This window comes from Somniosus microcephalus, unplaced genomic scaffold (genome assembly GCF_052327205.1).
Source record: "Somniosus microcephalus isolate GS21.2 unplaced genomic scaffold, FLI_Smic_1.0 unresolved_chr1, whole genome shotgun sequence".
NCBI lineage: Eukaryota > Metazoa > Chordata > Chondrichthyes > Squaliformes > Somniosidae > Somniosus > Somniosus microcephalus.
In genome coordinates, this window is record NW_028225179.1 from 63,716,274 (window position 1) to 63,741,330 (window position 25,057).

The 25,057-nt window shown below is 51.6% G+C and overlaps 1 protein-coding gene across 4 annotated transcripts in view; it reads right to left on the reverse strand.

Annotated features, from left to right (window-relative positions):
* LOC147095435 (RING finger protein 112-like) overlaps positions 1–25,057 on the reverse strand; it is a 478,940-nt gene that overhangs the window by 325,246 nt on the left and 128,637 nt on the right. For all 4 annotated transcript variants that reach the window (XM_085974583.1, XM_085974582.1, XM_085974584.1 and 1 more), the window contains 3 exons: positions 14,515–14,565; positions 13,905–13,961; positions 7,960–8,046 (listed from right to left, as the gene is read on the reverse strand). In XM_085974583.1, coding sequence (XP_085830709.1) covers positions 7,960–8,046; positions 13,905–13,961; positions 14,515–14,565 — 195 coding nt within the window. The remainder of the gene's footprint in view (positions 1–7,959; positions 8,047–13,904; positions 13,962–14,514; positions 14,566–25,057) is intronic.

Genomic DNA, 25,057 nt, shown 5'->3' on the forward strand with positions numbered 1-25,057 from the left:
TCACAACCCTGGCGGCACCCCCGGCAGAGACCCAGGAGGCCACCGGGGACACCCAGCCGACACCCGCGGCACCACAACAGCCACGTCGACCGCAGAGGACTATCAAACGCCCGAACAGACTAAATCTATAGAAGGGGTGAATGTGATGAAATATTCCATTCATCACTCATCAGTATTTCTCTGCCTGTGACTGTGGTTGGTTTCAGTTTCATTTCCATTGTATTGTACTGTGTGTAGGGCTCCGCCCATACCTGGCTCCTATGTAAGCTGGGTCAGCCTGCAGCACATCCAGTACCGCAGACCTCTGGATGGAAGATACATTCTCCTCTGTGTGTTACCTTCGAAGTCAATAAAAGTCTTGTTTTGTTTCGCTAACATCTAGTCTCGGATTTATTGAGGCACATCAATCTCTACTGCAGTTAATCCAGCTCCATCACAATGTCACCCAGTAAACCCTCCCCCAGTAATTTGTGTTACTGACTGCAGCTCTACAGATGTTATCCAGCTCTGTCACACTGTCTCTCAGTAACCCCTCCCCCAGCGCCCTGTGTCACTGACTGTATCTCTACTGATGTTTATCCAGCTCCCTCACAATGTTACTCAGTAACCCCGCTCCCCCTGCACCCTGTTTTAGTGACTGCATCTCTACTGATGTTAATGCAATTCCCTCACACTGTCACTCAGTAACCCCTCTCACCCAGCGCCCTGTATTACTGACTGTATCTCTACTGGTGTTAATCCAGCTCCTTCACACTGTCACTCAGTAACCCCTCTCCCCCAGCGCCCTGTGTCACTGTGTATCTCTACTGATGTTAATCCAGCTCCCACACACTGTCACTCAGTAACCCCTCTCCCCCAGCGCCCTGCGTCACTGATTGTATCTCTACTGATGTTAATCCAGCTCCCTCACACTGTCACTCAGTAACCCCTCTCCCCCAGCGCCCTGTGTCACTGTGTATCTCTGCTGATGTTAATCCAGCTCCCTCACACTGTCACTCAGTAACCCCTCCCCCCAGCACCCTCTGTTACTGACTGTACCTCTACTGATGTTAATCCAGCTCCCTCACACTGTCACACAGTAATACCTCTCCCCCAGGACCCTGGGTTACAGGCTGCATCTCTACAGATATTATCCAGCTCTGTCACAGTCTCTCAGTAACCCCTCCCCCAGCGCCCTGTGTCACTGACTGCATCTCGACTGATGTTAATCCAGCACCCTCACAATGGCACTCAGTAACCCCACTCCCCCAGCACGCTGTGTTGCTGACTGTATCTCTAAAGATGTTAATCTAGCTCCCTCACACTGTCATTCAGTAAAGCCTCCCCCAGCGTCCTGTGTTTCTGACTGTATCTCTACTGATTTTAATCCAGCTCCCTCACACTGTCACTCAGTAACCCCTCTCCCCCAGCACCCTGTGTTACTGACTGCATCTCTACAGATGTTGTCCAGCTCTGTCACACTGTCTCTCCGTAAACCCTTCCGCAGCACCTTGTGTTTCTGACTGTATCTCTGCTGATGTTAATCCAGCTCCCTCAGTGTCACACAATAACCCCTCTCCCCCAGCGCCCTTTGTTACTGACTGTATCTCTACTGATAATCCAGCTCCCTCACACTGTCACTCTGAAACCCCTCTCCCCAGAGCCCTGTGTCACTGACTGTATCTCTACTGATGTCAATCCAGCTCCCTCACACTGTCACTCAGTAACCCCTCTCCCCCAGCACCCTGTGACACTGAGTGTATCTCTAATGATGTTAATCTAGCTCACTCACACTATCATTCAGTAACGCCTCCCCCAGCGTCCTGTGTTCCTGACTGTATCTCTACTGATGTTAATCCAGCTCCCTCACACTGTCACTCAGTAACCCATCTCCCCCAGCACCCTGTGTTACTGACTGTATCTCTGCTGATGTTAATCCAGCTCCCTCAGTGTCACACAATAACCCCTCTCCCCCAGCACCCTGTGTTACTGACTGTATCTCTACTGATGTTAATCCAGCTCCCTCACACTGTCACTCAGTAACCCATCTCCCCCAGCACCCTGTGTTACTGACTGTATCTCTACTGATTAATCCAGCTCCCTCACACTGTCACTCAGTAACCCCTCTCCCCCAGTGCCCTGTTTTCATGACTGTATCTCTAATGATGTTAATCCAGTTCCCTCACACTGTCACTCAATAATTCCTCTCCCCCAGTGCCTTGTGTCACTGACTGTATCTCTACCGGTGTTAATCCAGCTCCCTCACACTGTCACTCAGTAACCCCTCCCCCCAGCACCCTGTGTTACTGACTGTATCTCTACTGATGTTAATCCAGCTCCCTCACACTGTCACACAGTAATACCTCTCCCCCAGCACCCTGGGTTACAGGCTGCATCTCTACAGATATTATCCAGCTCTGTCACAGTTTCTCAGTAACCCCTCCCCCAGCGCCCTGTGTCACTGACTGCATCTCGACTGATGTTAATCCAGCACCCTCACAATGTCACTCAGTAAGCCCACTCCCCCAGCACGCTGTGTTGCTGACTGTATCTCTACTGATGTTAATCCAGCTCCCTCACACTGTCACACAGTAACCCCTCTCCCCCAGTGCCCTGTGTCACTGACTGTATCTCTACTGATGTTAATCCAGCTCCCTCACACTGTCACACAGTAACCCCTCTCCCCCAGTGCCCTGTGTTACTGACTGTATCTTTACTGATGTTAATCCATCTCCCTCGCACTGTCACTCAGTAACCCCTCCCTCCCCCAGCGTCTTATGTTACTGACTGTATCTCTACAGATGTTAATCCAACTCCCTCACGCTGTCACTCAGTTGCCCCTCTCCCCCAGCGCCCTGTGTTATTGACTGTATCTCTAGTGATTGTAAAGTCTGTGGGTTATATTGCAAATTATTACACAGACTACAAGAGTAAACTTTAACAGGACTTTACTATTCGAAGGCCAGGGCGAATCTGCCCAATCACTCATTACACAGCACTTATATACCGGTGTGGTCACCACCGGTATTACAGTATACAGCAGCCAAGGTAAAGTAGTGCAACACCTAAAATAGTTCTCTTAAAGGTAGAACGGTTACATACACTACAATCCTCCCTTTTTAGCTTACAACATACTTATTCCCCATTAAACATAACATCATAACATATATCCAAATTCATGTATAAACAGTTCACATATGCAGTCTCTGCGGAAAACAGTTCACAGATTCAGTCTCTGCGGAAGCGCCTCCTGCGCTTCCTGACTCGGTCCGGACAACGCCTCGGTGGTGTAGTAGTTCTCGGTGGTGTAGTAGGTTCATGTTGCTGGGGTGACTCATCTAATAGTCCCTCACTAGACTTAACAGCTTGAACTTCCGTAACTTCAGAACCAGCCTTGCTGACTTCTAAAGGCTCGAGTACCTTGGGAAGTTTTTCGACTTCCAAACGGATTTGACTCAGTTCGGAAAGACCACGTGCGTGGCCTGGTAGAGGTGATAATGGTTCAGATGGGTCATCATCTTCTGCTTCGTCTTTTCCTTTTCTGCTTCTTGGAGACTCTCTGGGCTCCACTGTCAGCTGCCAGCTGCATGCACAGTTCCTCCTTCTCTTCCTCCTTTTTCCGTAGTAGCGCCACCATCTCCCGGTGTTTCTTAGACTTTTTGTGATTCTTCATGGTTTCTGCACTTTGGGAGTTTTCATCACAAGCTGGGCAGAACAGGTCATGGTAATATTCGGTGTCGTCCAACAGGTCATGGTAATATTCGGTGTCGTCCTGAGCTAGGCCAGCGAGAGGGTCTTCTATTTCCTCCATACCCAGCTGGACGTTAGCCAGCTTTTGTTCCAAATCCAGACATCTTTCCTGAAGAGACTTCTTCATGCGTTCAGCTTCATCCAGCTTTTTCTGGGCTTTCTGCAAGTCTTTTACTAATGACATAATTTGTGATTTCAATACTTCAACTTCATTCGGAGATTGATTGATCGGACTATTCAATCCCTCTACTGGAGCAGCTGTTTCAGCATTCTGTTGTTCTACATTGACGTGAGTCAGCGTACTTTTGGCATCCAAGGGCTGCTCTGCTGCAGTCTTCTCAGTCTGTGTTGCCACCTCAGCTATTTCAATCACTTTTGAGAGCTCCGAGCCCCTTTCCTTTGAAGATTGAAGCTCGTGTTCAAGTTTTTCCCATTTCAGAGTCTTGTCCCTCAGCTTATGAAGGAGTTGGCTGACCGTTAACTCTTCTGACATCAGACGTTTCCCAGTATCGTCATCCTGTGTTTTTGACGGATAGGCTACAGGGCTGTTTGTAACCTTGCACTGGGGCCCCTTTGCTGCTTTTAATTCTCCATCATCTGCAGCCTCCACCATTCGAATTTCAACAAATGAATCGTCCGGTGATGCTGCACCCAACTTCAGTAGGAGCTCGGAATTCATGGCAACCAAATCAGCCTTTTCTGCCTGCAACCTGCTAACAAGCGCCTTCAGTTGCTGAACATCTTGCTCCACCAGATTAGAGCACGCACCTTCAGAAACCGAATCAGCTTTGATTCGTTTGGCCTCCTCGCGCAGACGGTTTGTGTGCTCCTGCTCCATTTTCTCCATCAGCTGCTTCTGTTGTCTTTCCAGATTCTCCCACTCTGTGTCAAAGAACTTTTTCGTTGCATTCATCTCTTGCTCAAGACGGTGAATCATTTGTTCTAATTGCTGTTGTAGTTTGAAATGGAGTTGAGTTCTGTTCCTCAGAAATGTGCATGTCTGTAGACTGGACAGACTCAGAATTCTCTGTCAAACTATGTTGTTGTTGTTCAGTGGAATTCTGTTCTGAAACTTTGTTCTCCTCTGAAGCATAAGCATTTATGCACTCCTTCGTTTTTCCAACATTAGTCTGCAAGTCCATTTTAGCCTTGTCTTTTGCACATGGGTTGGTCTTACCATCATCAGTTCCAGAGTCTGAGCTGATTGTCTTCACCGAGTTCTCACTCTTTATGGCTTTTAGGAAGTGCCAGTCCATATTTATTTTCCTGATCCACTCCGGACCCAGAAGTGGTGGACCCCCCTCAGGTAGTACATATAAGTCCATTCCTTGGTGTTCTTTGCCCTTGTCTCTCACCTTGACTTTTATCTTTCCGATGGGGTATACTCTTCGCCCCGTGTATGTCTGCAATACAATCTTGGTATCTCTCAAGGGAATATGTGAGAATAGCCTCTTGTAGTCCCTTCGGTTTATGACTGTTAGGGCTGATCCTGTGTCCAATTCCATTTTCACTTGGACTCCGGCTATTTTGAGCGTGACCCAGATAATTTGTAGGTCAGCTTCCTTACTCGCATTGTGAATTCTCAGACTACCCAGTTCTTGGCTGTTGGAGTCTGAATCCGAATTCTGTTCATCTGAATTCTTCTCAGCCACCTTATGTACCTTTCTGCACCTTCCCTGCGGTGACTTTTTGTTGCTGGTCTTCTTACCTGACCGGCATACGTTAGCTATGTGACCAAGCTTGCCACATTTTCTACATTCCTGGTTTTTAAACCAGCATTGGTTCTGGTCGTGTGTTGTCTTCCCACAATGATAACATTTCGTTGTACCCGAAGCCATTTGATCCACGCTGAGTACCGCTGCCTTCAGCTGCATTTCCGCAGTGCCTCTCGCTGCGGCTTCGTGCGATGCTGCAATAAGGACAGCCTTATCAAGTGTAAGATCGTTCTCTTCGAGCAGTCGCTTTTGTGTTCCTTCCTTCGACAACCCGCACACGAACTTGTCTCTCAATGCCTCTGTCAGATTTTCCCCAAACTGACAGTATTTCGCTAGTCTACGCAGTTCAACCAAGTATTCCGCGTTGCTTTCCTCTTTCCGTTGCGTTCTTGCATAAAATTTGAATCGTTCCGCTAACATCAGCGGTGTGGGGTTCAAATGATCCTTCAGGACAGCAACAATATTAGCGAAAGTCTGATCCGTTGGTTTAGCTGGTGATAGAAGATGCTTCAATAGCCCGTATGTCTTCGCCCCCATTGAGTTTAGTAAGGTTAGAGCTTTATCATCATCTGCTATTTTATTGGCCTCACAATATATCTCGATGCGTTCTACATATGTGGCCCAATCTTCCACATCGGACTCGAAGTCATTGATGTTACCATGCTTAGGCATCTTCACAATCTTTCTGAGAAACAACAACGAATTTGTTTGTTACTTTTTTTTCCAAAAATGGCGGTTTCCCGCGCTTGTTTTCTTCCCCGCCCACTTTCAAAATGGCGGTTTCCCGCTCCTGTCTTCTTCCCCGCCTACTGGCGGCTTCCCGCGTTTCTTCCCCTGGCGGGAGGGGTAAGCTTTGCCCTCGGGCGACGACCGCTGGCTTTCGGGGTTCGCAGCCTGCGCGCCGGCTTCAGTGCGTTCCTTGTTCCCTTTTCTCGGCAGGGCAACCGGCGCTGGGGCAACCAGTTGGCGGCGAACAGTTCCAGCTCTTGATCCTTTATGGACAGCTGCTGTAAGTCGCTGGGCGGAATCTCGCTCGGTCTCCCTCGCTCGGTACCGTTCCCCCCTCGCTCGGGCTCTGTCTCTCCCGCTCGCTCGGGCTCTGTCTCTCCCTCAGCGGCTTCCAATCGCGCCTCCCAGCCCTCTCGCAGCCCGGTCCTTTCCTCCCCCGGCTGCGGCTGAGTTCTCCGCGGTGTTAATTATTTATTTAATTTTTTTATTTCTTCCCGCGCCTTACGATCCCGGTCGCAGCGCCTCGCGGCCTCGGTAGCTGCCCGGCCTTTTTCGCCGGTCGCGGTCTAGCTGTCTCACGACGCTGTTGCTTCTCCCAGCCCACTTGTAGCCCGGTCTCTCACACCGGCTGCGTTCCCGCTTGTAGCCCGGTCTCTCACACCGGCTGCGTTCCCGCTTGTCCCGCGGCGTCCATGCCCTACGCTGCCCCAGTCTCAGCGCCTCTGGCCCCGATTTCTGTCCGGCTCCTTTCCCCTGGCCGTGGTCGAGTTCACCGCCCTTATCCTCCGTTTCTTTTTATTTTCCCCCAACTCACAGTCAACGTGGCCGACTTCCTTCTCATGGCTGATCGGCTCACTCACCACCGTGACCGAAGGGACGATCACTGCCTGTTGCTGATGGAAGGCTTCGTGTCAGAATTCTTCCTTCTTCCTTGCTCTGCAGACTCGAGTCTTCTCTCAGCAGAACGACGAGGGCGGATGCCTCTTCTCGACGCTCGTTAACTGCTTCGGATGTATCGCTGCCGCAGGGTAAGATCGAACTCGTCGCCACTGTAAAGTCTGTGGGTTATATTGCGAATTATTACACAGACTACAAGAGTAAACTTTAACAGGACTTTACTATTCGAAGGTCAGGGCGAATCTGCCCAATCACTCATTACACAGCACTTATATACCGGTGTGGTCACCACCGGTATTACAGTATACAGCAGCCAAGGTAAAGTAGTGCAACACCTAAAATAGTTCTCTTAAAGGTAGAACGGTTACACACACTACAGTGATGTTAATCCAGCTCCCTCACACTGTCACTCAGTAATCACTCTATCCCAGCGCCCTGTGCCAAGACTGTATCACTACTGATGTTGATGTAGCTCCCTCACACTGTCACTCAGAAACCCCTCCCCTACAGCACCGTGTCACTGACTGTATCTCCACTGATGTTAATCCAGCTACCTCACACTTTCCATCAGTATCCCCTCCCCCAGCACCGTGTCATTGACTTTATCTCTACTGATGTTAATCCAGCTCCCTCACACTGTCATGCAGTAACCCCTCTCCCCCAGCGCCCTGTGTCACTGACTGTATCTCTACTGATGTTAATCCAGCTCCCTCACACTGTCACTCAGTAACCCCTCTCCCCCAGCGCCCTGTGTTACTGACTGTATCTCTACTGATGTTAATCCAGCTCCCTCACACTGTCTCTCAGTAACGCCTCTCCCTCTTCGCTAATGACTGTATCTCAACTGATGTTAATCCAATCACTCTTAAATCAGTTTTCATGCTTTTACCTGTAAAGTCTCCTGCAGGTGTTGCTTCCCACCTTCTGCACCGTATGGAGTCGATCCACTCCAATCTCGAACTAGGATATCCAGGCTCTAGTTAGAGAGATGCAGATTGTTTAACAAAGCAGTGTGCGAGAAAAAATGGTAATTTACATGTGAGGCCTGGGCGTTTCCTGCTCAATGTGTGGGGCTCCGTCCCTCACCGGGTGAGATCAGGCTAACTCAGCACTAGGCTGGGAATGGAGCCTGGGCCTTTCCTGCTCAATATGCGGGTTTCAGACCCTTACCGGTTGAGGTCAGCTAGCTCAGCATTTGGCCGGGGATGGAGCCTGGGCCTTTCCTGCCCTGTGTATGTGGGGCTCAGTCCCACATTGGGTGAGATCAGGCTAACTCAGCACTAGGCCAGGGATGGAAACTAGGCCCTGTTTGCCCTCTCAGGTGGACATAAACGATCCCGCAGCCACTATTCGAGGAAGAGCAGGGGAATTTTCCCCAGTGTCTTGGGGCCAATAGTTACAGCTCAACCAACATCACTAAAACAGATTATCTTGCCATTATCACATTGCTGTTCGTAGGGGCTTGCTCTGCGCAAATTGCCTGCCGTGTTTCCTACATTACAACCGTGACTACACTTCAAAAAGTACTTCATTGGACTTTGTTGCCTCTAGACTTGACTATTCCAACGCACTCTTGGCTGGCCTCCCACATTCTACCCTCCGTAAACTTGAGGTGATCCAAAACTCGGCTGCCTGTGTCATGACTCAAACCAAGCCCCGTTCACCCATCGGCCCTGTGCTCGCTGACCTACATTGGCTCCCGGTTAATTAGCACCTCGATTTCAAAATTCTCATCCCTGTTTTCAAATCCCTCCATGGCCTCCTCACCCCCTCCCTATCTCTGTAAACTCCTCCAGCCCCACTACCCCACCGAGATATCTGTTCCTCTAATTCTTGAGCATTCCTGATTATAATCACTCAACCATTGGTGGCTGTGCTTTCCGTTGCCTTGGCCCTTGATGCGCTATCAATTACTCATAAAAGACGGAGAGTTAGGAGAGTAACTAAAGGCTCTTATTAGCAAAGAACAGAGCATGCCTCTCGTGGTCGACTGGGTTCCAAGAAGGCAGGGGGCTGCAGGTCAATCACCTTTGTACCTGGGCCTGTGGGTGGAGCCAGCCGAGACATGTTGAGGCATGCATAGGTACAACAGTGTGCAACAACAACAACAAAAGTGAACAACAATAACAGTGGTTTACCACATTCACCCCTTGTTTAAAATTGAGTCCGGCGGGGTGAAGTGTACTAAAGGTTCGTGTAAGTAAGTCTATCAGGTGGCCTTGTTTGCCGTCCTGATCGTTGTGGTGGCGGCGGTGATGGTGCAGCATCCAACGTTGAGTCTGGCGTCTCATTGAGTGGTTGGGTGGTCAATGACGGGTCCTGGGGCTGCGGCATGCCGTCTAGCGGGGTTGGGTCGTGGGTAGTGGTGGATGGCAATGGTAGTGTTTCAGGGGCACCCAATGGTGCGAGATCTCGTGTGGGGGCTGTGTCCTCCCGCCCGTCCGGGTACGCTACGTAAGCGTACTGGGGGTAGGCGTGGGTAGTGGTGGGTGGCGAGGGAGGTGTTTCGGGAGCACCCGAAGGTGCGAGGTTTCGTATGGAGACTGTCCTCCCGCCCGTCCGGGTACACCACGTAAGCATACTGAGGGTTGGCATGGAGGAGGCTCACCCTTTCGACCAGGGGGTCCGTCTTATGGGACCTCACGTGCTTCCGCAGTAGGACGGGTCCTGGAGAAGTCAGCCATGTCGGTAACGAGATCCCCGATGTGGACTTCCTGGGGAAGGAGAACATTCTCTCGTGAGGGGTAGCATTGGTGGCTGTACAGAGCAGTGACCGAATGGAATGGAGCGCCGCAGGGAGGACTTCCTGCCAGCGAGAGGTCGGAAGGCCCTTAGATTTCAAGTTTAAAAGGACTGCCTTCCAGACCGTCGCATTCTCCCTTTCCACCTGGCCATTCCCCCGGGGGTTGTAGCTGGTGGTCCTGCTTGTAGCGCTACCTCTCGAGAGCAGGTACTGCCGGAGTTCGTCGCTCATAAAGGATGAGCCCCTGTCGCTATGAATATAGCTAGGGAAACCGAACAAGGCGAAGAGGTCATTCAGACATTTAATGACCGTGGTACTGGTCATGTCTGAGCAAGGGATGGCAAACGGGAAATGGGAGTGCTCATCAATTATGTTGAGGAAGTACACATTGCGGTCGGAGGAGGGGAGGGGCCCTTTAAAATCGACGCTCAGCCGTTCAAAGGGGCGCGTGGCTTTGATCAGGCTTGCTCTGTCTGGCCTATAAAAATGCGGTTTGCACTCGGCACAGATTTGGCAGTTCCTGGTCATGGTCCTGACCTCCTCGATGGAGTAGGGCAGGTTACGGGATTTGATGAAGTGAAAAAACCTGGTGACCCCCGGGTGGCAGAGGTCATTGTGGAGGGTCTTCAGTCTATCGACCTGCGCGTTGGCGCATGTACCACGTGATAGGGCATCTGGGGGCTCATTGAGTTTCCCGGGCCGGTACAAGATATCGTAATTGTAGGTGGAGAGTTCGATTCTCCACCTCAAGATCTTGTCGTTCTTGATTTTGCCCCTCTGCTTATTATTAAACATAAAAGCTACTGAACGCTGGTCAGTGAGCAGGGTAAATCGTTTTCCGGCCAGGTAATGCCTCCAATGTCGCACAGCTTCCACAATGGCCTGGGCCTCCTTTTTGACAGAGGAGTGTCGAATCTCGGGGCCCTGGAGGGTCCTTGAGAAAAAGGCCACGGGTCTCCCTGCCTGGTGAAGGGTTGCAGCTAGGGCAAAGTCGGATGCGTCGCTCTCCACTTGGAAAGGGATGGACTCATCCACTGCGTGCATTGTGGCCTTCGCAATATCTCCTTTTATGAGAGTGAAGGCTGCACAGGCCTTTGCTGTCAGGGGGAAGGAGGTGGACTTGATGAGGGGTCTGGCTTTGTCCGCATAGTTGGGCACCCACTGAGCATAGTACGAGAAAAACCCTAGGCATCTCTTCAGTGCTTTTTGGCAGTGGGGGAGGGGGCGCTCCATAAGGGGGCGCACCCTGTCGGGGTCGGGGCCGATGACTCCGTTCTCCACTACACAGTCAAGAATGGCGAGGCGCTTGGTACGAAACATACATTTGTCCTTGTTGTATGTTAGGTTCAGCCGCTGGGCCGTACGGAGGAATTTCTCTAGATTAACATCATGGCCCTGCTGGTCGCGGCCGCAGATGGTGACATTGTCTAGATAGGGGAAAGTGGCCTGGAGCGCGTTCTGGTCAACCATCCGGTCCATCTCCCGTTGGAAGACTGAAACCCCGTTGGTGACGCCGAAGGGAACTCTGAGGAAGTGGTAGAGACGACCGTCAGCTTCAAAAGCTGTGTACTGGCGGTCCTCAGCCCTGATGGGGAGCTGGTGGTATGCCGACTTCAGATCAATCGTCGAGAACACCCGGTATTGTGCTATCTGATTGACCATGTCAGATATGCGGGGGAGTGGGTATGCATCTAGCTGGGTGTAGCGATTGATCGTCTGGCTGTAGTCAATAACTAGGCGCTGTTTTTCGCCAGTCTTCACTACCACCACTTGTGCTCGCCATGGGCTGGTGCTACTTTCAATAATCCCTTCCTTCAGGAGTCTTGCTACCTCGGATTTAATGAAGCTCCTATCCCCGGCACTGTAACGCCTGCTTTTGGTAGCGATGGGCTTACAGTCGTGGGTGAGGTTAGCGAACAAGGAGGGGGGGGGATCTTTAAGGGTGGAGAGGCTGCAAATGGTGCGCGGCGGGCGATTTAAAAGCTGCTGGCTGCAGACTGTGAGTGGGGGGGAGGGGTCCGTCGTACGCTAATGTGACACTCTTAAGGTGGCACTGAAAATCCAACTCCAGTAGAACGGCAGCGCAAAGATGGGGCAGGACCAGGAGTTTAAAATTTTTGTATTCTGTGCCCCTTACTGAAAGGGTCACTACACAGTAGCCACCGACGTCCGCTGACTGGGCTTTGGAAGCCAAAGAGATCCGGTGTCACGTCGGCAGGACCGGGAGAGAGTAACTGCGCACCGTGTCAGGGTGGATAAAGCTCTCCGTGCTCCCGCTGTCAAAAAGGCAGGTAGTGGCGCGGCCGTTTACCGTAATGTCCATCATGGACCTGGACAGTTGATGAGGGAGAGATTGGTCCAGCGTCACGGAGGCCAGCGTATGGTCGAGCGAGTCGAGATGAGGCGGTGGTTGAGTCCGGGTCCCCCGTGGTTGAAGTTGGAGACGTCCGAGATGGCGGACAAAATGGCGGCGCCCATGGTCCCGATCCCCACGCGGCTGGGGGAGCCCAAGATGGCAGACAAGATGGCTGCCCCCACGGTTCGCACGCGGCGCTGCTGGCGTTAGCGGTTTTACCTTTGCAGGCGCTGACATAGTGTCCTTTCTTCCCGCAGCCGGAGCAGGTAGCATTTCTCGCCGGGCAGCGTGCTCTGGGGTGTTTTGCCTGGCCACAAAAATAACATTTCTGTGCCTTGGACATCGCAGCAGCAGTTGAAGGTGGCGGTCCCATGACCCAAGGTTGTGGCGTCCACGTTGCGGAGCGGTTAGGGGAGAAGGCGTCCATATTCCTGTGGGCCGCGTCGAGCGAGAGCGCGAGGGACACTGCCTTTCTCAGGTCCATTTCTCCCTTTTCCAACAGTCTCTGCCGGGAGTAGTCGGACCTTAGACCCGCAACGAAAGCATCTCGGATCAGTCCCTCCGTGTGCGCTGCGGCTGATACTTCTTTGCAATCGCAGTCTCGGCCGAGTATCCGTAGTGCCCGTAGGAAGGCCTCCACCGATTCCCCGGGCTGCTGTCTGCGGGATCTTAAGAGGTGCCGGGCATAGACCGTATTTACCGGGCGTGCGTATTGCCCTTTTAGCAGACCGATAGCCGCCGCGTAGGTCGTCGCGTCCTGGATTATTGTATAAACTTGGTGGCTCACCTTTGAGGCCAGGATTTCCAACTTGTTTTCGTCCAGGGTCACAGTTGAGGCTTGCAGGTAGGCCTCGAAGCAACGCAGCCAATGCGCGAATTTGGTAGCCGAACCCGCTTCTTGGGGGTCTAGGTCCAGGCATGTTGGTCTGAGGGCTCGCAGCAGCTCCTGCTGCTCAGCGTTTGGTGCAGCAGCCTGGGCTCGCAGCAGCTCCTGCTGCTCAGTGTTTGGTGCAGCAGCCTGCTGCTCAGCGTTTGTTATCGACATTTTGTTTTTGCTAATAAAATTGATGCGCTATCAATTACTCATAAAAGACGGAGAGTTAGGAGAGTAACTAAAGGCTTTTATTAGCAAAGAACAGAGCATGCCTCTCGTGGTCGACTGGGTTCCAAGAAGGCAGGGGGCTGCAGGGCAATCACCTTTGTACCTGGGCCTGTGGGTGGAGCCAGCCGAGACATGTTGAGGCATGCATAGGTACAACAGTGTGCAACAACAACAACAGTGAACAACAATAACAGTGGTTTACCACAGCCATAAGCTCTGAAATTCCTTCCCTTAACCTCTCCACATTGCTACCTCTCTTTAAGATGCTCCTTAAAACCTACCTCTTTGACCAAGCTTTTGGTCACCTGCCCTAATTTGTCCTTATGTGGTTCAGTGACAAATTTGTTGTCTTATAGTACTCCTGTGAAGTGCCGTGGGAGGTTTTACTACGTTAAAGGTGCTATATAAATACAAGTTGTTGTTTTTGATGTTGTAAAGCGCTTTGGGACATCCTGTGGTCGGGAAAGGTACTGTGGAAATGGGAGTCTTTTTCACTCTTATTTTCTCTCTCCTTTTTCACTCTTTCTCCCTCTCGCTTTCTGGTTTGCTCTCTTTCTCTGCAAAGGGATATGGATAGACGAAGTGAGTGGGCCTGACAGGGCGATGGAAATGAAACAATTGCGGGTCCAATACCTGAATCGGTTTCAAGGCTAAAGCCTTCCCAACATGTTGTGCCACGTTGAAAAACATCTGGAAAGGAAGCAGAAACAAGTCACTCTTCAGCATGAGAATGTTCTTTCCCCCGGTGCCCCCGTGCTACAGTATGGGTTGCACAGACAGTGATGACTGTTCTGTATCTGAGCGGTGGCCATTCTTCTAGTGTGAGCCCAGACCATTGGAGGAACTACAACTGAGCAGGGCCCAATCATCGCATCCGTTCGTCCGTAACCTTTGGTGTGAGTGGTACGGAGGTCAACTGTATCATCCCTGGCACTGCCCAGGCCTAGATCAGGCTAACTCAGCACTAGGCCGGGGATGGAGCCTGGGTCCTTCATGCTCTGAGTGTGTGTGGTGTTCAGTCCCACACTGGGTGAGATCAGGCTAACTCAGTACTAGGCCGGGGATGGAGCCCGGACCTTGCCTACTCTGTGTGTGTGTGTCGCCATGAATGGCTTTTAAATTGTCAAACCCCATCTAACTAAGACGTGGGCACAGATCTGGTTACGTTGTGTGAAGGCGATGTTTGAATGGGGATAGGAGGAGGAGTGGTGTAATCAGTGAAATAAATTAAACAGAACCCCACCTCTAAATATTCGCGGTCTGCATTCTTCATTTTTTGGCAAGTGTTAAATATCTGAAAGAGAGGAGAAAGAGAGAAGTCAGAATTGGGGGGACTCACCTCTACTCGAGAACCCCTTACTTTTATAATACACCCCCCGCCCCGCAGCACCGAGCGTTAGAATGTCCCCCGAGCGTTAGAATGTCCCCCGAGCGTTAGACTGTCCCCCGAGCGTTAGACTGTCCCCCGAGCGTTAGACTGTCCCCCGAGCGTTAGACTGTCCCCCGAGCGTTAGAATGTCCCCCGAGCGTTAGACTGTCCCCCGAGCGTTAGAATGTCCCCCGAGCGTTAGAATGTCCCCCGAGCGTTAGACTGTCCCCCGAGCGTTAGACTGTCCCCCGAGCGTTAGAATGTCCCCCGAGCGTTAGACTGTCCCCCGAGCGTTAGACTGTCCCCCGAGCGTTAGACTGTCCCCCGAGCGTTAGACTGTCCCCCGAGCGTTAGACTGTCCCCCGAGCGTTAGACTGTCCCCCGAGCGTTAGACTGTCCCCCGAGCGTTAGAATGTCCCCCGAGCGTTAGACTGTCCCCCGAGCGTTAGACTGTCCCCCGAGCGTTAGACTGTCCCCCGAGCGTTAGACTGTCCCCCGAGCGTTAGACTGTCCCCCGAGCGTTAGACTGTCCCCCGAGCGTTAGACTGTCCCCCGAGCGTTAGACTGTCCCCCGAGCGTTAGACTGTCCCCCGAGCGTTAGACTGTCCCCCGAGCGTTAGACTGTCCCCCGAGCGTTAGACTGTCCCCCGAGCGTTAGACTGTCCCCCGAGCGTTAGAATGTCCCCCGAGCGTTAGACTGTCCCCCGAGCGTTAGAATATCCCCCGAGCGTTAGACTATCCCCCGAGCGTTAGACTATCCCCCGAGCGTTAGACTGTCCCCCGAGCGTTAGACTGTCCCCCGAGCGTTAGACTGTCCCCCGAGCGTTAGACTGTCCCCCGAGCGTTAGACTATCCCCCGAGCGTTAGACTATCCCCCGAGCGTTAGAATATCCCCTGAGCGTTAGATTATACCCCGAGCGTTAGACTGTCCCCCGAGCGTTAGACTGTCCCCCGAGCGTTAGAATGTCCCCCGAGCGTTAGACTATCCCTCGAGTGTTATTGTGGCAGAACCACTGAATGACTCTGAATAACTCTATATAATTCTCTTTAACAATGTTCTAACACCAGCCTAAACCTGTACCATTGTGTTAGGCATTACTGTGTTTTGTATATAGAGTTTGCATGTACGGGATGTGGCCCCTTTATGAGCGCGGGCAAACGCGATGACGTCACGTCGCAAACCATGGGGCTGCCCAGGCAGTCCTCGTGGCATCTCCGTTGAGTAAAGACTTGTTTAATTGTTCTCTTGTGTCGATCTCCATTATTCGTAGGAATTCGTTAATTCCTACATTGGTGACCCCGTTGTAGTGTATGTACCCGTCTACCTTTAAGAGAACTACTTTAGGTGTGGCACTACTTGTTTGGCTTCTGTATACTGTAATACCGACGGTGACCACACCGGTATATAAGTGTTGTGGCATGATTCCTTGGGCAGATTCGCCCTGACCTTCGAATAGTAAAGACCTGTTTGTTTGTTACTCCTGAAGTCTGTGTCGTTATTAACTGTACAACCCACAGACTTTACAGTGGCGACGAGTCCGATCGTACACTGCGGCAAGACTACCAAAGCAACTAAAGAGCGTCGAAGAGAGGCAACCGCCCTCGTCGTTATGCTGGGAGAAAACACGAGGCTGCAGCAATAGAAAGGAGGAAGACTTTAGCAACAAAAGCTTCCAGCAGCAACAGGCACTGACTACCCTTCTGCCACGGTGCGGAGTGAACCGATCAGCAGGAAACAAGGCGGCCGCGGAGACTGTGAGTAGGGGAAAGTGTAACGAAATCCGGAGGATAAGGGCTGTGCACTCGACCACGGTCGAGGGGGAGCAGAGCTGGTCAGGAAGGCGGGTCCAACGGCGTCGTGAGATAGCCGGACCGCGATCGGCGGGAAAAGCCGGGCAGCGACCGAAGCCACGAAGCGTTGAGACCGGGAGCAGGCGCGGGAAGAGAGAAACTCAGCCGCAGCCGGGGAGGGAAGCACCGGACTGCGTGAGGGCTGGGAGGCGAACGGGAGCCGGGCGTGTGGGAGAGGCAGAGCCGACCAAAGGAGGATGCGCGAGAGCCAGTCCAGCGGCTGAACTGTTCTCCACCAACGGGGTACCCAGCGCCGGTAGAGCCGAACGTGGGGGAGAGAGACACAGAGTCGAGCAAGGGGAGAGAGACTGCGCGAGAGCCAGTCCAGCGGCTGATCTGTTCTCCGTGAACGGGGTACCCAGCGCCGGTAGAGCCGTGCGAGCGGGAGAGAAAGACAGAGCCGAGTAAGGGGAGCTGTGCGGAAGCCAGCCCAGCGGCTGAACCTGTCCGCTGTGGGGAAAGCGTACCCCTCCCACCAGGGAAGAAACGCGGGAAGCCGCCATTAGGCGGAGAAGACGACAGACGCGGGAAACCGCCATTGAAGGGGCGGGGAGAGAAGGAAAGAGCGGGAAACCGCCATTTTGGTGGGAAAAACCGCCATCTTAGAAATAAATAAATAATAAATAAGAATTTAAAGAAATACTTGTGCTGCTCCCAAGGAAGGAAGATGCCTAAGCGAGGGAATATTAACGATTTTAATTCTGAGATAGAAGACTGGGCCACGTACGTGGAACGCATCGAGATCTATTGTGAAGCCAACAAAATAGAGGAAGACGACAAAGCGATAACATTGCTAAACTCGATGGGCGCAAAGACATACGGGCTCTTGAAGCATCTACTAGCACCAGCTAAACCGGCGGATCAGACTTTCGAAGAGATTGTGGCTGTTCTGAAGGACCACTTGAACCCCACACCGTTGATGTTGGCTGAACGATTCAAATTCTATGCAAGAACGCAATGGAAAGACGAAAGCAACGCGGAATATTTGGTCGAACTGTGTAGGCTAGCGAAATGCTGCCAGTTCGGAGGGAATCTGACAGAGGCATTGCGAGACAAGTTCGTATGCGGATTGTCCAAGGAAGGGACGCAAAAGCGACTACTCGAAGAGAACGACCTCATACTTGACAGGGCTGTCCTTATAGCCGCATCGCACAAAGCCGCAGCGAAAGGAACGGCGGAAATGCAGCTAAAGGCGGCGGCACTCGGGGTGGACCAAATTACCTCAAGTACAACAAAATGCTATCGTTGTGGGAAGACAACACACGACCAGAATCAATGCTGGTTTAAGAACCAAGAATGTAGGAAATGTGGCAAACTGGGTCACATCGCTAAGGTATGCCGGTCAGGGAAGAAGACCAACAACCAAAGGAAGCCACCACAAGAAAAGTACAACAAGGTACACAAGGTGGCTGAGAAGAGTTCAGACGAACAGAATTCAGACTCAGACCCAAACAGCCAGGAGCTGGGTAGTCTGAGAATTCACAATGTGAGTAAGGAAGCTGACCTACAAACTATCTGGGTCATACTAAAAATAGCTGGAGTCCAAGTAAGAATGGAGTTGGACACTGGATCAGCTCTATCAGTCATAAATCGAAGGGACTACCACCGGCTATTCTCTCACATACCCTTAAGAAATACCAAGTTCGTATTGCAGACATACACGGGGCATAAGGTATACCCCATGGGGAAGATAAGAGTCAAGGTGAGAGATAGGGGTAAAGAACACCCAAGAATGAACTTGTACGTATTATCTGAGGGAGGACCACCACTTCTAGGACGGGAGTGGATCAAGAGAATAGACATGGAATGGCACTATCTAAAAGCCATAATGAGTGAGGACTCGGTGCAAGCTATCAGCTCAGATTCTGAAACGGATGACGATAAGACCAACGCAAATATGGAAGACAAGGCTAAAATGGACTTGCCGACTTTGGTGGAGAAAACGAAGACATGCATAAAGGCTTATGCTACCGAGAAGAATAAAGCTTCAGAGCAGAACTCCAGTTTGACAGAGAATTCTGAGCCTGTTCAAGTTAAGGACTTATCCACGACGGAAGAACACCGAACTCGGACTCAAACTTATTTCAAAGTACGACAACAATTAGAACAGTTGAGTTACCGTCTCGTACAAGAGATGAAAACAATGGAAAAGTTCTGGGACACCGAATGGGAGAACCTGGAAAGACAGTAGAGGCAGCTAGCTCAAGCAAAGAGCGACCATAGAGCCATCGTGACCAAGTACCGATCACATCTCCCTTATGATGTTCAGGAGTTAGAATATTTGCATGATCTAGAGATACAGCATAAAGGCAAACCACACTACACTGAGGATTTTGTTCTGCAATTGGAGACGGAGCTAGTGCAGGCAAGGTTAAGAGAAACTGAATCACAGTGTGCACTTAAAGAGATGCAGAAAAAAATCTTGGACATGGAAAAGAGAAACGCTTCTTTACCTGATGTGAATAATGTGGCCATGTTGCAAGAGGAGCTTATAGGGGCGAAACTGAAAGAAGCTAAGCAAAGGATGTTGGAACTTGAAACACAGAACCAAATCAGCAGTAACCAGCTATGTCGAGCAGAGAAGGAGTGCTATGGTCTACATGAGAAGGTGCAATATCTCTCAGCCCAGAATAAGGGACTACTCACTCAGTTAAATGAAAGTAAACGGAGAATGGCTGAGATAGACTGCAAGAATAAAGAAGATTTGATGGCAGTGAGACTTCGAGAGGCAGATAGCATAGCAGCCTTGGCTGAACTCCAACAGGAAATTGCGAAAGAAGCAAATGAAGAGGAATCTTCAGGAAGCCAGGATGTTATTCCAGTTCTTCTCTACGACTCCTTACAAGCAGAGTGTGAGAAGTTGAAAGAACAGTATGAACAGGCCCAGGCTACAATTCTGGAGGGGGTTAACTCGGCAACCTCCGAAAAGCTAGTTTCAGTAGAAGCATATGAACAACTAAAGGTTGAACATGAGCAAGAAGTCCAAAGGCTGCAGGAAATTCTTGATGAGCTCAAGGCCAAGACAGACTCATCGGTAGAAGTTCCATCCATAGATGAGAAATTAGAGGTGAAAGACATGGCAGAACATGAAAGACAAGATGTCCAAGAACTCATAAAAATATTGAAGGAAACCCAAGACAAATATGAGGCGGCAATGACCGAGGTTCAACAACTTGAAGAACAGATTCAACTGGGAATCCTTTCAGTGGAAGAAAAGGAAACTGTAAGAAACACAGAGACTGTAAGAATGGTCCCTGAACATGAGCTAGAGAGCATCAGGGTGCAACTTTTCCGAGCGCTGAAAGCCAAAGTACAAGAGGGACAGAAGGTGGAAGCATTGGAGGAAAAGGTGGATGAAATGGAGAAGACTCTGATCCACAGTGTTCCCGTGGAAGAGTTAACGGTCATCCAACTCCTTCATATGCTGAGGGAAAAGACTCTGCAATGGGAACAATCTGAACACGAGCTTCAATCTTCAACGGGAAGGAGTTCGGAGCTCTCAAAAGTTTGGGAAATAGCTGACGTTGCAAAACAGACTTTACTGGGATGCCAAAAGTACGCTGAATCACGTCTATGTGAACAACAGAATGTTGAAACAGCTGCTCCAGTAGAAGGATTGAATAGCCCGATCAATCAATCCCCGAGGGAAGGGGAAGTGTTGAAATCACAAATGAGGTCATTAGTGAAGGATTTGCAGGAAACCCAGGAAGAGCGGGATGAAGATGAATGCATGAAGAAGTCTTTTCAAGAAAGATGTCTAGGGAAGGAACCACAGTCAGCTAACGTCCAGGTGGGTAAGGAGGAAGTAGAAGGCCCTCTCGCTGGCCTAACTCAGGACGAACCCGAATATTACCATGACCTGTTGAGTGACACTGAATATTACGAGGATGTGGTCTGCCCAGTTTGTGATGAAAACTCCCAAAGTGCCGAAATCAGGATGAAGCACTTAAAGTCGAAGGAACATAGAGAGTTGGTGGCGCTACTGCTGGCAGCTGATAAGGGAGCCCCGAGAGTCTCCAAAAAGCAGAAAAGAAAAAGAAGAAGCAGAAGATGATAACTATCGCAAATATTATCACTTCTACCAGATCATGCGTGGACCCTATGAAAGGAGTTAAATCAGTTGGGAAGTAGGAAAATATCAAGGCAACCCAGTTGTTGTAAAAGTCAGCACTGCTGGTTCAGCAGGACGAAAGTTGAAGCTGTTACGTCAAGAAAAGGATATGGAGGAGTCACGCTAGCAATGTGAACCATCTACACCAAAGAGATGTTGTTCGGACCGAGTCAAGATCGGAGACTGAATCTGTGAACTGTTCCCGCAGAGACTGAACCTGTGAACTGTTTCCCACCGAGACTATGTCTGTAAATTGTTTTATATGAAGTTGAAGATATGTATGTTTAATGGGGACTCTGTATGTAATAAGCTAAAAAGGGAGGATTGTAGTGTATGTACCCGTCTACCTTTAAGAGAACTACTTTAGGTGTGGCACTACTTGTTTGGCTTCTGTATACTGTAATACCGACGGTGACCACACCGGTATATAAGTGTTGTGGCATGATTCCTTGGGCAGATTCGCCCTGACCTTCGAATAGTAAAGACCTGTTTGTTTGTTATTCCTGAAGTCTGTGTCGTTATTAACTGTACAACCCACAGACTTTACACCCGTTTTTCTGAACGTTTTCACAAAAGAGCACAGCATGGAAGCAAACGCTGTTTCACTAAAGCTACCGCAGTTCTGGGAGCAGCAAGCGCCCTCGTGGTTTATTCAGGTCGAGGCCCAATTCGCCCTGAGGAACATCGATGCGGATCAGACCAAGTTCCTTTTTGTGATCTCCGCACTCGACAGCTCTACCGCCTCTCGGATCGTCAGCCTCCTCGAAAACCCCCCAACAGAGCGCAAGTATGAAGCGCTCAAAGCGCGGTTACTGCAGGTTTTCGGGCTCACAAAATCGGAGCTTGCCCGTCGATTACTCACTATGCCCGGGCTCGGGGGCTCCAAGCCTTCAGGGTTGATGAGCCAAATGCTCACACTCCTGGGCTCAGAACGGGAATGTTTCCTATTCCGCGAGATTTTCCTCAGCCAACTGCCTGAACAGGTACAAACTGCCCTGGCCAGATCTGAAGTTGAAGACTGCGCAACGCTCGCTGCGGAGGTTGACAGAATTTTCGCTGTAACTCGGCAGTACTGCACCGCCACGAGGCACCCATCCCCCGCAGACGCCGCCCCAGCTCATCAGCCTGCTGGGCTGTGTTTCTACCACGCGCAGTTCGGCGCGAAGGCGAAGCGTTGCCGCCCTCCCTGCAGTTTTCCCCCCCAAAAAAAACAACTGACACTGCGACCACCGAGGAACGGGTCTAATGGGCACCCCGTGGCTGCGATGGCGATCGGCAACACGGGAAAATTGCTGTTAATCACTGATACTCTCTCCTGTCGTCGATTTCTGTGCGACACCGGAGCGCAGTGCAGCATTTTACCCGCGTCCGGCCTCGATGCGCAGACGGGGAATCACGGCCCCACCCTTGAAGCGGCCAATGGCGGAACGATTCGGACATTTGGCAGACGGCGAGTGGAGTTGTGCCTCGGGGGGGCAACGTTTTCACTGGGAGTTTGTTACGGCCAAAGTTTCCCAGCCCCTCCTCGGTGCGGATTTCCTGTGCGCCAACAGCCTCCTGGTCAACGTTAGGAACCGACGGCTGATCAACGCAGCAACTTTTAATTCTCTTCCGTCTTACCGCAGTAACACTACATCACACACCATCTCCTCTGCGTTCCCGACTCCTGATGAGTTCGCTCGCCTGCTCGGTGAATTTCCCGACCTGACAAGACCCATGTTCTCCTCCACAGCCACGAAACATGGTGTGGAACACCACATCGCCACCAACGGCCCCTCGGTCTACGCGCGGGCCCGGTGCCTGGAACCTGGCAAGCTGGCGGTCGCAAAGGCGGAGTTTGCAACCATGGAGCAGTTAGGGATTATTCGCCGGTCGAATAGTCCCTGGTCTTCACCCCTCCATATCGCCGCAAAGCCTGGCGGTGGATGGTGGCCATGCGGCGACTATCGACGCCTCAATGACGCAACCACTCCTGATCGGTACCCGATTCCCCACATCCAGGATTTCGCTGCCCATTTGGCGGCGAACACCATGTTCTCAAAAGTCGAACTCGTCCGGGGCTACTACCAGGTCCCAGTTCATCGCCAAGACGTCCAGAAGACCGCAGTCATCACCCCATTCGGCCTCTTTGAGTTTTTACGTATGCCGTTTGGGTTAAAGAACGCCGCCCAGGCTTTCCAACGCCTGATGGACTCCGTACTGCGGGACCTCAAGTTCCTCTTCATCTACCTGGATGATATTCTAATTGCCAGTCCTACTAAGGAAGAACATACCTGTCACCTACGCACCCTTTTTCAATGCCTCAGCCAACACGGCCTGATTATCAACCCGGCCAAGTGTCAGTTTGGCCTGCACCAAATTGACTTACTGGGGCATCGCATCACCTCAGAGGGAACGGTTCCTTTACCTTCAAAAGTAGAGGCGGTGACATCCTTTCCATGCCCACCGTTTCGTGCCTAAGGCGGCACTACTCATGCAGCCCCTGTACGAGGCCCTCAAGGGCAAGACCCCGGTAGACTGGATGGATGACATGGCCCGAGCATTCGCCAACACCAAAAGCACCTTAGCCAACGCGACTATGCTGGCACACCCACTGCCAGGAGCCACCATCGTCCTCACCGACGCGTCGGACTACGCAGTCGGTGCCATGCAGCAGCAGTGGGTGAACGGGACGTGGCAGCCATTGGCATTCTTCAGCCGTCAACTACGGCAGAATGAGAGAGCATACAGCATGTTCGACCGGGAGTTGCTCGCCCTTTTTCTGGCCATCTGTCATTTTCGGTTCCTGCTGGAAGAACGTCCTTTCACCGCCTTTGTGGACCATAAGCCACTAACCTTTGCAATGGCCAAGACCGCCAAACCGTGGTCAGCCCGACAGCAGCGTCAACTGACCTACATATCTGAATTCACCACAGATATACAGCACGGGGCCAGTAAGGACAACCTGGTGGCTGACTGCCTCTCCCGCGCGATCGTCAATGCGGTTCATTTGGGCATCGACTACGCCCTCATGGCGGTGGACCAAGACTCAGACCCGGAAGTCCAAGCCTACAGAACGGCCATCACTGGCTCCCAGTTGGCTGACGTCAAGTTCCATTCGGCAGGTACCACGCTGTTGTGGGACATCTCCATACAGGATCCTCGCCCTGTCGTGCCGGTCGTCTGGCGCCACAAAGTGTTCGACGCCATACATGGGTTGTCACACCCAGGAATGAAGGCCTCTCAGAAACTGATGACGGTGAAATTTGTATGGCATGGCATGCATAAGGATGTCCGCGACTGGGCCAACACCTGCGTGGTCTGCCAAAAGGCCAAAGTACAGCGCCACATCAAAGCTCCATTGGCCACCTTCACAGTTCTGGAACGACGTTTTGACTATGTCAACGTGGACCTGGTAGGAACACTCCCACCCTCCCATGGTTTTTCACACATCCTGACCATGGTTGACCGCACCACCAGATGGCCGGAGGCAGTCCCCCTGTCATCCACTGCTATGGCGGACGTGGCCAGGGCATTCATTTCCTCCTGGATCGCCCATTTTGGAGTGCCCACAGATATTTCGTTGGACAGGGGACCACAGTTTTCCTCCGAACTCTGGAATGCAGTGGCCCAAGGACTCGGTGTCAAATTACACCGCACCACAGCCTACCACCCACAGGCGAATGGCCTCTGCGAACGCTTCCACCGGTCAATGAAAGCCGCCCTGAGGGCCAGCCTCCAGGACGCTGGATGGGCAGACAAGCTACTGTGGGTCCTGTTGGGCCTTCGCACGGCCCCCAAAGAAGACCTTCACTCTTCATCAGCGGAGCTTGTGTATGGTCAGCCGCTTCGAGTCCCAGGGGACTTCCTACCAACATCGACGGAGCCATGGTCTGCGTCTGCCCAGCTTGCTAGTCACCAAGAGGCGGCCAGATGTTTCGCACCGGTGCCCACATCGCACCACGGGCTGCAGAGGTCACACGTTCCCACGGAGCTTCACAAGACTGAGTACGTTTTTATTCGCCATGACGTACATAGGGATCAGCTCAGGGCCCCATATATCGGTTCCTTCCATGTGTTGGAAGCAGGGGACAAAACCTTCACAGTGGATGTCGGTGATAAACTGGACCACATTTCAGTCGACCGCTTAAAGCCAGCACATTTAGACCTCGACCGCCCCGTCGAGACAGCACAACCGCTGAGACGGGGTCGGCCACCCATCGTTGTTACGGCAGATCAAGTGCGACCGCCCGCCAGACCGCCAGCCGCCCAGCAGCCTCCGCCTCGAGAGTACAGGAGTCATTCTGACAGGCTCGTCAGACCCCCTCACCATTTGACTTTGTCCGTTAAAGTGAATTCTGGGGGGGGGCGCATGTGGCAGAACCAGTGAATGACTCTGGATATCTGTATATAATTCTCTTTAACGATGTTCTAACACCAGCCTAAGCCTGTACTACTCTGTTAGGCATTACTGTG